Source organism: Gymnoscopelus microlampas, assembly GCF_963454915.1.
Source record: "Gymnoscopelus microlampas genome assembly, chromosome: 6".
NCBI lineage: Eukaryota > Metazoa > Chordata > Actinopteri > Myctophiformes > Myctophidae > Gymnoscopelus > Gymnoscopelus microlampas.
Genome location: NC_139943.1, coordinates 24,687,685 through 24,700,877, shown reverse-complemented (window position 1 = coordinate 24,700,877; position 13,193 = coordinate 24,687,685). Strand labels below are relative to the sequence as shown.

Below are 13,193 nucleotides of genomic sequence, written 5' to 3'. Positions count from 1 at the left end.
ACAACTGATGAACTTCACTGTCAGCAGTATGATACAATAGATTGAAAGTGTTCCACTTGATATAGCAAAGCTGCAATCCAAACTTATTTGAATGAATAAAACATTATTTTAACCAATCTGTGGTAGAGTATGGTAGTACACCAAGGACACCTTTATCTTAGAAGTGTGGTATAATCTGGTCTCCCATGCAGGAGACCCAGGTCTGAATCTTGGGTAGGACTGGGACATGAAATTTAAGGATTGCAGCTTTAAATTTGAAGAGATACTGAGATATGCTATACTGTATATCACTGAAAAACAGCGGTCAAGAAGTTGAATCACTTATTAGGAGTTTCACATCCTACATTAGACTAGACTGTAACAACTATTGTAAATGGCAAGTGAATGTTTCTAACTGTCTGTTACTGCACTGCAGGTATTCTCTGTTGTTATTGACCAATAAAAAAATAAAAACAAGTTCGCTCAGTCTGAAAATGATCATGTAGAGCCTGAGGGAAGAGGGCAAAGATTTTGAGCACGACCCATCCCTAGCCCAATGGGTTGGATCAGCTTCAATTACGGTTGGACAGGTAATCAAACCTCCACTTCACCGATTCTGACGGCACTACGAGTCTGACTCAACAGTTTCTATTGAATTGTCTACTCTACTGTGTCTGCTGCATCTCAAAGTGTTTCCAAATAGAGGGTTGCAGTGAAGTGCCAAGAGGTTATAATAGTTTGAGGTAGGACACACTACATCTCAAATACTAAGAGTGATGATTTACAAAGGCGCTTTCTTTTGGCAAACTCCAAGCCAAGTTTTTACCACTTCTGTCTTCTCTATTAATGTTTGATAACAAGACACCTCATAGCGGATATCCTGCTTACACCATGGGGATTACAAGATTAAAACTAAGGAAAGTTCATATTTGGGGACATTTTGTGCTGAAATGAAAATGTGTGTGGAGATTTATGCTGGCACTATCGACAGTAAATACTGTATGCCAAACCTTTGGAAACATTTTTATCCCCACAGCTGATTCAGCTAACTTCAGCTAAGGCTTTCTACATAGGATGCCAGACTAGACTAAAAACATGACCCACATCAACACAAAACTGTTTTACTTCAGTAGCTCCATATTTTAGGTTCCAATATATTATTTTCAGATACAGTAGATCTATCATTTCACACACATGTGTAAGCTATGAAGCAGGCATGAAACTGCACTAGTGTTGCTATGGTGACAACTATGCGGAGTACTGATTTGGACCAGAACTACATGAATCAGAATCGATTTTTCACCCAGGCCATGGTGTAATGACGTAATAACACACAAAGTGGCTGTGATATCTCGTGATTATACCAGAGAGTGCCTTAAATGCCCATATCCATGGTATAATTATATGATGATTAGATTCACAATTTTAATCAAAACTGCTATGGTTGCAAACCAAATCCTGGTTGGAACTACTGCTACTACTACGTCTAACACACAGGAACGGATTAAGACTTTGGCGTGCCCGGGGCTAAGACTAGGCTCAGTGCCTACCCACCCCCGACACAAACACCCCCTCGGCAAATAAGCAAATAAGTCGCAGTGTTTCAGGACCATAGACAGCACCTTACTTTACCCAGACGAAAGCAGTCTGTGTAGGTCTATTTTCCAATCAAATCAAATTAGGTCAGCTACAATACATATTGCCAGTACAAGTCATACAAATATTTTGTATATATTATACAATAATGAACTAACATATCGTCACTTAGTGAAAACAAGCCCTGGGCTTATTGGGTTATCCTTTTTGAATTCTTTTGAATACATCTGTGCCACGTGCCTTTTTAGCAAACTGTTAATAAAGTATTCAATCAATCAATCAATCACTGTCAGGTAAAATGACACAATGGTTACTTTTCAGGAAATGAAAAAAGGACCTGTGTTCCAAAAGAGCCAACGTAGTTATTATTTAGTCACAAGCTAAATCTGTCTTGGCCTACTGGGAGTGTGTGTGCAAAGTTTCAGGCCGATTCAAGCGGTGTCTGACATTAGCTGTACACACACAAGACAGACTGAAAACATAATCTCCCGCACCCGGCCATTCCGGCCTGGCGGAGGTAATTGATGTTATTACCTTCAGCTGTGTTTACCTGTAAAAATGTTTGCTGTGAAAAGGCCCTAAAACCTTCTATACCACACTTACAAACACATCAACATATACACCCCAGCAGCAGGTGCAGTGTTACTGTGGTATGGCTGCTGTTAATGGTAAGCATGGTCTCAGCTGTTTGAGAACAACTCACCCTGATGCCCAGCTCCACATTCTCTCCTCCATAAATCTCCATGCCTTCGTCCAGTAAGCCAATCTCCTCAAAGTACTTCCTGTCTACCACAAAGCAGCCAATCAGAGCTGGACTCCTACAGGGTGAGGAGAAGAGACATGAAACCCTCTCTGCGCACACACACACGCACACACACACACACACACACACACACACACACACACACACACACACACACACACACACACACACACACACACACACACACACACACACACACACACACACACACACACAGAAAAAGTATCTCCACATTAAATATCAGTTCTTTGATATTCTGCATTTCATGTCGTACACATAAGCAACCATTCATGATGAAAGTGCAAGGCACATTTTACAAGATGAATACTCCAGCTGTCAAAAATGGTGCCGTCAAGTAAATGCATCAAATTCTAGGCATTTTAAACAAGAAAACAGATATTTCAGCTAGATCATGTTAAAAATAACTCTATTAAGTATTCATGACATCAGTCCAACACCTCCTCTTATCAATATGAATCTTGTTGAGTGTGAATTTCACTTCACAGTCGATAGAAGCAACAGCTCTACTGTAACGGTGCTGAGCTCTACATTCTCACCTCCACTGTGGTGAGCTGTAGCACCCCTGAGAGGGAGCTTGTAGATCTACAATCCGTTTACATCATTGAAAATGTTTAATTGTTGAAAGGTTTCGCCTATAATGACATGCCCAAAATAGGGACGCCGGGTTGAACGTGGTTAAATATGTCTGCGGGTTTCATAAATATTTAACCAATGAAAAGTATTAACAAGAGCTTCCGGCTGAATAATATCTACGGTACATTGGATCCAGTGTTTTTTTCCGCCCCATTTCCTAAAAAGTAACAGTTAGAAAGTTTTCTGCCGGACAAAGATGATATAATAATGTTATCATTACATAGCGATGTGCTCACACACTACCGTTCTAATTAATGGCCATATCTGTCATTCGGCCAAGCTTTGTGTGGTACAGAAATAAATAAACCACTTTCAATCACCTTTCAATACCATGTCGTTTCTAAGGAATACTGAAATGAGATAGCTATGGCCCTGGGATATGCAGGGGATCAACAGAATTCATAATAGTTTGCCAGCCTATTTTAGTGGCTGAGCAGAGCCCTTAACAGGGGCGGGCGATATTAAAAGGAGATGACAGGGAATGTCACCCTCGTCAGCTGAAATGTTTGCATGCGTACCCACGGGTGGCCATAATATTTTAGGAAAATGTGGTTTGAAACCATAGCATGCTCTCTATCCGCTTTGTCAAATGTGGGCACAATGCCCACGGGGTCGTAATTCTCACGTGTCAGACCAGCACAGTTGTGCTCCAACCACCAGGGTTTGATATATTCCACCATGCTTCTGAGAATATGACTATAACTCATGTTCTGGTTTAGTGTTAAATAAATTACACAGCCAAAAAGAAAAGCCTAGCAAGGAATCCTATTAATTCTGTTTCAATATGCTTTAAATCAATTTATGCAGAATTATCATCACACTGGCTGATAATTTATGGTGTCAAGACATTCATTTTAATGTCATGATAATGGAAATTCCTTCAAGTCAATCACTTGAAACATGTGATTCATGTAATTTTTACTGACAAAGCGTTAAATGTAGTCACTAAACCAGTGGTTCACAAAGTGGGGTCTGCGGACCCCGAGGGATCCTTGAGGGGGTTTCATGGGTCCCCAGATAAATGATTGATAGTTAGGAATCAAATGATAGTTAGGAACCAAATGGACCCATAGCAGTCTGCAACTCTGGGGGTCCGTGGCCTAATGAATACCAAACTGGGGGTCCTTGAACAAAAGGTTTTGAGGGACCATTGCGCTAAACTGAATGAGAGCTTTACCTGATAGGCGCTGTATGGTTTTGCTGGGTCCACCAGGACTTTGGTGGGTTCAGGTATCGACACCATAATTCCCAGTCAAAGCCCTGAGCAGACAGTGGGTACTCCTCAATCTCAAAGGTGTCATACTTGATGTTGTCAAATGAGGGAGACACCACGCGCGTCCTGTCGTCCTTTATTCGTTGCAGAATGGGCTCTGCCCTGTACAGAGACATAGCATAGAAACATACTGTACATTAACATGACACCATCGAATTGATCGAAGCTAAGAGAAAACATAACAGATAGAGTACTGGAGTACTACACACTACTAGTGTGTAGTACTCCATTGTAACCATGAAAAAAGGTTTATTGTCCATCACATAGTGATAAAAAAATATGTCCTTGTGGTTACAGGCTACCGAAACCACAAAAATAAAACATAAAAATACAGTGGAAAGAATATTTTTCTATGGAAATAATTGCAAGCCCATGGAGCTCAAGCAATAAATGAAAAATAAATAAATAAAAATGTCAAGGCCACGGAATGTTCATGGAAAATACAAAAATAATTACAAAATGAAAAAGGTCATGTTTTAGTTTCTTGAGCCCTGGAACCCTGATCTTTACAGTACTGTACGGCACCCAGACACACCGTGAGATTTACACCTTGAAGAAATGAGTTCTCAATTTACATGGCAGACTGGGAGAGACTCTACAGACGTGACTGCGATGGGAAGCTTCATTTCACCATTGCTCGGTGAGGAAGGGGAAGCTTTAATATAAGGCCAGGTGGGTTGGCAGGTCTCTGGAGAGAAGAAAGGGCTAACTGTTTGGTAGTCTCCACCTGCCAAGCCTGCCAAGCCCTTAGCCCATCACACACATTTATAAGCCCGCAGATGACACTGCAATTTTTCTACATTCCATGAGGCTTCAACTGGGGCTTTTGAGGAAGACATTTTGCACAATGATCCGTGGACAATTGTCTGGAACAAAACACAAAGAAAAATATAGCTGCAAGCAGCGATAATACGGGGCCAGTGAATAGAGAGAGAGAGAGAGACATGGAAACAAAACATAATGGTTTGATTGGACATCTCAACCTACTGCCATTAACAGGCAGTTCAAGGCAAGATCATAAACTCTTGCCTTCTTTCATGAACCAAGCCCCTGTTTCACTAACACTAAGATCACTCGTTCACAAACCATTTACCAATGAAGAAATTGTACATCTCCTCAGAACCAAAACTAGTGAAAGTAGCCGATCTACAAGCTCACAAACCATGAAAAGTTGTGAGATTGTAGATCAGCTATTTTCAGAATGAAGTATGTCATACGTTGAAAAAACGTACTCTCAAATAAGCATTTCAGGTTATCTTTACCATTTGCACATGTATTCATTGATACAGTCATGTTGTTTGCAATTCAACTTAAATTAAGTCTGCATCAAGTGAGGCTTGAACTGGCGACCTTGAGATTGTGAGGCATTCATTTAAGGGAGACGCCATTGGCCCAACAGACAAGTAACTGTGAAAAAGGAGATGACACAGATGATACAATTTCACGCAAATAGCTGAAAAATCCTGGGTTTAAGTGTTTTTCAAACTGCTCAAAATTGCGGAAAATCTAAGGGCGGAGCTTACTGGTCAAAGCGATAGATGTGTTCCTCATGAGTCAAGGCACAAGTGTAAGCAAGTTTCACGACTTTCGGCCAAACGAGGCATGACTTTTGCCTGTTTAAAGTTTGCATTTTCAAAAAATTGCTATAGCGCCCCCCTTTGGCCAATTGGAGTGAGATTGGTTTCAGTGATATTTGGAATGACTCTCTACATTACTGCAACGTTTCAAAGAAATGTGAGTCTTGCATGTATGTGTTAGGGGCAGATGAATAATTTTCATAAAACTGCAATAGTTAAAATCTATTTCCTCCTGGGATTTTTGAGTAATCTGCACAAAACATTTTACACATGAACTTAGGACCTTTGCCGACAAAACAAAAGCGGCGGATTTTCCATAAGTGAAAAAATGCAGAAGTTATGAGCCAATGGCTGTTTTTCATATAATTCAAAATGGTGGGCGATCTAAAGGTCAGAGGTCAAAAGTCAGACCACGAAAGTTGTCGGGCATGAAGAGACGCATGTGTGTATCGAAGTTTCATGGTTGTAGGTCAAACAGGGCACGAGTTGTACCTGTTCAAAGTTGGCACTTTCAATTGAGTGCTATAGCGCCACCCTTTGACGAATGAGTGTGAGAATTATTTCTTGGTAGTTTTTCATGAGCATCTACCATATGGCCGAGTTTCGTAAAAAGCGTATGCACGATTAAGCCAGAACTGGCAAAAACAAGTATTTTTCAAACTGCTCAAAATTGCGGAAAATCTAAGGGCGGAGCTTAATGGTCAAATCGATACGTGTGTTCCTCATGAGTCAAGGCACATGTGTAAGCAAGTTTCACGACTTTCGGCCAAACGAGGCATGACTTATGCCTGTTTAAAGTCTGCCTTTTCAAAAAATTGCTATAGCGCCCCCTTTTGACCAATTGGAGTAAGATTGGTTTCAGTGATATTTGGAATGACCCTGTACATTTCTGCAAAGTTTCAAAGAAATGTGAGTCTGCATGTATGTTTTAGGCACAGATGAATAATTTTCATAAAACTGTAATAGTTAAAATCTATCTCCTCCTGGGATTTTTGAGCAATCTGCACGAAACGTTTAACACTTGAACTTTGGACCTCTGCCTACAAAAAATTCCAACGGATTTTCCATAAGTGAAAAAATGCAGAAGTTAGGAGCCAATGACTGTTTTTCATATAATTCAAAATGGTGGGAGATCTAAAGGTCAGAGGTCAAAAGTCAGACCACGAAAGTTGTCGGGCATGAAGAGACGCATGTGTGTATCGAAGTTTCATGGTTGTAGGTCAAACAGGGCATGAGTTGTACCTGTTCAAAGTTGGCACTTTCAATTGAGTGCTATAGCGCCACCCTTTGACGAAGGAGTGTGAGAATTATTTCTTGGTAGTTTTTCATGAGCATCTACCATATGGCCGAGTTTCGTAAAAAGCGTATGCACGGTTAAGCCAGAACTGGCAAAAACAAGTATTTTTAAAACTGCTCAAAATTGCGGAAAATCTAAGGGCGGAGCTTAATGGTCAAATCGATACGTGTGTTCCTCATGAGTCAAGGCACATGTGTAAGCAAGTTTCACGACTTTCGGCCAAACGAGGCATGACTTATGCCTGTTTAAAGTCTGCCTTTTCAAAAAATTGCTATAGCGCCCCCTTTTGGCCAATTGGAGTAAGATTGGTTTCAGTGATATTTGGAATGACCCTGTACCTTTCTGCAAAGTTTCAAAGAAATGTGAGTCTGCATGTATGTTTTAGGCACAGATGAATAATTTTCATAAAACTGTAATAGTTAAAATCTATCTCCTCCTGGGATTTTTGAGCAATCTGCACGAAACGTTTAACACTTGAACTTTGGACCTCTGCCTACAAAAATTTCCAACGGATTTTCCATAAGTGAAAAAATGCAGAAGTTAGGAGCCAATGACTGTTTTTCATATAATTCAAAATGGTGGGAGATCTAAAGGTCAGAGGTCAAAAGTCAGAGGGTGAAAGTTGTTCAGCATGAGGAGACGCATATGTGTATCCAAGTTTCATGGCTTTAGGTCAAACAGGGCATGAGTTGTACCTGGTCAAAGTTGGCATTTTCAATTGAGTGCTATAGCGCCACCTTTGGACGAAAGATTGTGAGAATTATTTTTTGATCGTTTTTCATGACCATCTACCATATGGCCGAGTTTCGTAAAAAGCGACAGCGCGGTTCAGCCAGAACTGCGAAAAGTGGCAGAAGAGACAGAATACTGCCAATAACAAAAGAGGTCCAGAGCTGAGCTCTGGCCCCGTAACAAAAGAGATGGACATTTATTTTAGAAGGAATAAAACCACACTGCCTGCTCTAAAACTTATCAGTGAAACCATGGAAAGGATTACATCTGTCACACCCACGTCCACAGGAGCTCCCTTCTCCACACACCTGTGCCCACTTCCACATCTGTGCCCGTTTCCACTGATGATTAGTCTCAGCATTTATTGACTGCCACATGCCATTCTACTCTGCCTACTAATAATACCAGTTTACTGCCTGTTTTGTAAGCCAAGAACCTGTGGATTTATCTTATTACTCCTGTTCATTCCTGATTCTGACCTCTGCCTTTTACCTGGATTTACCTTTGCTCTTGTCCCTTTCGTAACTCAGCCTGTTCACCTGCTCTACGAACCTGGACCTGTTCCACGGATTACGACTTTGCATTCCCCTCTCTAACTCGAAGCCTTGCAGACTGTTCCCCTGGAACTCTGACCTCCACCCTTTCTCTCTTTAGCCCCCCCCCCCACCCGCCCGTTCTGGGCCCTAACAACAACATACTAATTGAGATAGATGAAACTCAAGTTCAAGGACTGTTGAAGGAAAATCTGAAATTGCAGCTAGAATGTAGTTTTAGTTCATAATGTTTTATACTTTGGTCTTATCTGTGTGTTTGGCAATATAATGTATGTGTGTGTGTGTGTGTGTGTGTGTGTGTGTGTGTGTGTGTGTGTGTGTGTGTGTGTGTGTGTGTGTGTGTGTGTAGGGGGGGGGTATTTCCTGTACTTTTTGGGCTTATTTCAAGCCTTTATTACGGGGCCAGAGCTCTGCTCTGGAACCATATTGTTATTGGCAGTATTCTGTCACTTCTTCTGCCACTTTTCGCAGTTCTGGCTGAACCGTGCAGTCGCTTTTTACGAAACTCGGCCATATGGTAGATGGTCATGAAAAACGATCAAAAAATAATTCTCACAATCTTTCGTCAAAAGGTGGCACTATAGCACTCAATTGAAAATGCCAACTTTGAACAGGTACAACTCATGCCCTGTTTGACCTAGAGCCATGAAACTTGGATACACATATGCGTCTCCTCATGCTGAACAACTTTCACCCTCTGACTTTTGACCTCTGACCTTTAGATCTCCCACCATTTTGAATTATATGAAAAACAGTCATTGGCTCCTAACTTCTGCATTTTTTCACTTATGGAAAATCCGTTGGAAATTTTTGTAGGCAGAGGTCCAAAGTTCAAGTGTGAAACGTTTCGTGCAGATTGCTCAAAAATCCCAGGAGGAGATAGATTTTAACTATTACAGTTTTATGAACATTATTCATCTGTGCCTAAAACATACATGCAGACTCACATTTCTTTGAAACTTTGCAGAAATGTACAGGGTCATTCCAAATATCACTGAAACCAATCTTACTCCAATTGGCCAAAAGGGGGCGCTATAGCAATTTTTTGAAAAGGCAGACTTTAAACAGGCATAAGTCATGCCTCGTTTGGCCGAAAGTCGTGAAACTTGCTTACACATGTGCCTTGACTCATGAGGAACACACGTATCGATTTGACCATTAAGCTCCGCCCTTAGATTTTCCGCAATTTTGAGCAGTTTGAAAAATACTTGTTTTTGCCAGTTCTGGCTTAACCGTGCATGCGCTTTTTACGAAACTCGGCCATATGGTAGATGCTCATGAAAAACTACCAAGAAATAATTCTCACACTCATTCGTCAAAGGGTGGCGCTATAGCACTCAATTGAAAGTGCCAACTTTGAACAGGTACAACTCATGCCCTGTTTGACCTACAACCATGAAACTTCGATACACACATGCGTCTCTTCATGCCCGACAACTTTCGTGGTCTGACTTTTGACCTCTGACCTTTAGATCGCCCACCATTTTGAATTATATGAAAAACAGCCATTGGCTCATAACTTCTGATTTTTTTCACTTATGGAAAATCCGTTGGAAATTTTTGTAGGCAGAGGTCCAAAGTTCAAGTGTTAAACGTTTCGTGCAGATTGCTCAAAAATCCCAGGAGGAGATAGATTTTAACTATTACAGTTTTATGAAAATTATTCATCTGTGCCTAAAACATACATGCAGACTCACATTTCTTTGAAACTTTGCAGAAATGTACAGGGTCATTCCAAATATCACTGAAACCAATCTTACTCCAATTGGCCAAAAGGGGGCGCTATAGCAATTTTTTGAAAAGGCAGACTTTAAACAGGCATAAGTCATGCCTCGTTTGGCCGAAAGTCGTGAAACTTGCTTACACATGTGCCTTGACTCATGAGGAACACATCTATCGCTTTGACCAGTAAGCTCCGCCCGTAGATTGTCCGCAATTTTGAGCAGTTTGAAAAACACTTAAACCCAGGATTTTTCAGCTATTTGCGTGAAACTATATCATCTGTGTAATCTCCTTTTTCATGGTTCCTTGTCTGTTGGTCCAATGGCGTCTCCCTTAAATGAGTGCCTCACAATATCAAGGTCGCCAGTTCAAGCCTCACTTGATGCAGACTTAATTTAAGTTGAATTGCAAACAACATGACTGTATCAATGAATACATGTGCAAATGGTAAAGATAACCTGAAATGCTTATTTGAGAGTACGATTTCTCAATGTATGACATACTTCATTCTGAAAATAGCCGATCTACAATCTCAAAACTTTTCAGATAGCAACGTGTTTCTGAGCTTGTAGATCGGCTGCTTTCACTGTTTTCGGTAGCGAGGAGACATACAATTTCTCTATTGGTAAATGGTTTGTGAACGAGTGATCTTAGTGTTGGCTTGGTTCATGACAGAAGGCAAGAGTTTATGATCTTCAACAGACAACATCAGCCTGGACAAAGCTATAGCAGTATAGGTAGTGTTGCAGCCTATTAGCCTATCATGGGGCGGCCATAGCTGGGTGGTTAGTGAGCACGCCTAGGGAACCAGAGGCCCTGGTTGCCCCAGGTTCGATTCCAGGCCATCCCAGCATATGCGTCGATGAAATGAAATTTGTCCCTGAGCAAGACTCTTAACCCCTAATTGCTCACAGGTTCTCATTGGAAACAAGACCACAAGGACTTTCATGAACGACCTGTTAAAAGGAATTATCCTTATCCAAGTCCGAAGGTTGAGAGTTCGATTCCTGTTAATGGCAATAGGTTGAGATGTCCAATCTATCCATTCTGTTTCCATCTCTCTCTCTCTCATCAATCTATTCCGTTTCCATGTCTCTCTTCAATCTATTCCGTTTCCATGGCTCTCGCTCTCTCTCTCTCTCTCTCTCTCTCTCTCTCTCTCTCTCTCTGGCCCCGTATTATTCTTGTCTTATTTTTCTTGTTCTTTTGTTTCTTTAAACCCAGTAGCATCTTTTGTATAGAATGCTGCTATTGTTGCAGTCTTGTGGACATATGCCACACCAACCTTTCACTGTGTGAGTGACAAAACATTGATTCTAGATAATTGATATTCGCAAGCAGGCCGAAGTCAGGCTGCAACAACAAATTAGTATAACAGGAAAATGCATTGACCAGGAAACAGCCATCAGCCTCTAGGCCAAACCTATCCTACAAAAACTCAATAACATTCTGCAGGATGATACCCATCCCCTTCACTCCAAATTAAGTCGCAGTAGCAGCCTGACCAGGGGAAAGAAACTTGCACAGAAAAAAACTCAAAACAAGTAGATGCAATTCTTCAAGATATCAGTCTGTATAAAGCAGGTTTTAACTGATCACTTGCACATTGTGTAACTGAGCTACTCTGGTTTTGAATTCTATCGTTTTACAATTTAGTTTTTAATGTGATTTTAAGATTTATATTCTATATGATTTTATCTCTATACGGTAGTTATACAGTACTGTGTATTCTGTTTGTTTTACTTTTTGTTTTTGATTACCGTAATTTTCGCAATATAAGCCGCACCTGAATATAAGCCGCAGCAGCTAAATTGAATGATTTGTACATATATAAGCCGCACTGGACTATAAGCCGCGGGTGTAAAATCCCTAGATTTAGGAGGTCCCCTAGTGGCCGTTAGCTATAAAAATCCATAGATAAGCCGCACCGTTATATAAGCCGCAGGGTCGAAAAATGGGAAAAAAGTCGCAGCTTATAGTCCGAAATTTACGGTAGTTTTTATGTCTGAAACAAGGGACCAAATTAATTTCCCTTTCCCTGTGAGGTAAAGTCGATCTGAAGTAGCAGATTACAGCACATGAGCCATGGCCTGGAAATACGTGGGCTCCTTGGTTCGTGAGTCCCAAACTTTGGATTCAACTAGGCTACACAGGGTTTAAGTGGTTAACCTATTCAATCCGGGAACACATCTGTGTCATTTTAGATTTCTTTCGTTATTCAAAAATAGCAGATATACAAGCTCATAGTGCAGCACCTGCTATTTTCGTGAAATCGTGAACATTTTTGCAAATCTTTGAATACTTATATTGTTTTGAAACAACATTTTTAACTCAAATCTTTGCTTCTGGGGGGTCCCTGGAACAACATATTTTGATGGGGCGGCCAAAAACATAATTTTGGGGGTCCTTGACAAGAAAAGGTTTGAGCACCACGATTTAGAAGACGCCACCAAGCGCGGTATGATAGCCAAAGCATAAAATAATGGTTAAAGTGGTTACACAGATGCATTCCCGGTTTTAATGGGTTAATATGAGAAGGAGTAACAAACGAAGAAAGGAGGTATCATGACTGACTACAGGGAGGTCAGAACGAGGCAGGCTGCAGTGTTCTGGATGAGTTGTAGGGACGGAATAGAGAACATTGGGAGTGATGCCAGGGCTGGGTTATACTGTTATCCAGATGGTAGATAACTAGAGCTTGGAAAAGCAGCTGGACTGAATCCAGTGTTGCCATGTCTGCTTACTATAGGTGATTTTAGGCTTGTTTTTGGGCTTGTTTGTAAAGTGTAGTTGCTTATATGGGTTAGTTTTCTAATGTTGTTTAAACCAGTGGTTCTCAAACATTTTCGTGTCAAGGACCTCCCAAATTGTATATGTATCTGTCCACAGATCCCAAAGTAAATATCTGATTCGGCAGATGTCATAGGGACTGGTTTGTGATTGTGAAGTAAGCCTTGTGTGACAGGAGTCATGAGGCAGTATTGTGAAAGGAAGGAAAACATTTTATGACAAACAACAGCTTTGAGTTCTGATGGCCAAGCTCCAG

General features: G+C 40.9%; 1 protein-coding gene across 1 annotated transcript in view; it reads right to left on the bottom strand.

The window, feature by feature from the left end:
• Positions 1-13,193, bottom strand: part of LOC311047226 (polypeptide N-acetylgalactosaminyltransferase 18-like) — a gene marked incomplete at its 3' end in the record, with an annotated part of 141,736 nt that overhangs the window by 45,389 nt on the left and 83,154 nt on the right. Inside the window, exons 5-6 of the mRNA XM_084059873.1 lie at positions 4,170-4,367; positions 2,279-2,393 (exon numbers count right to left, since the gene is read on the bottom strand). Of these exons, the coding sequence (XP_083915999.1) occupies positions 2,279-2,393; positions 4,170-4,367 (313 nt within the window). The remainder of the gene's footprint in view (positions 1-2,278; positions 2,394-4,169; positions 4,368-13,193) is intronic.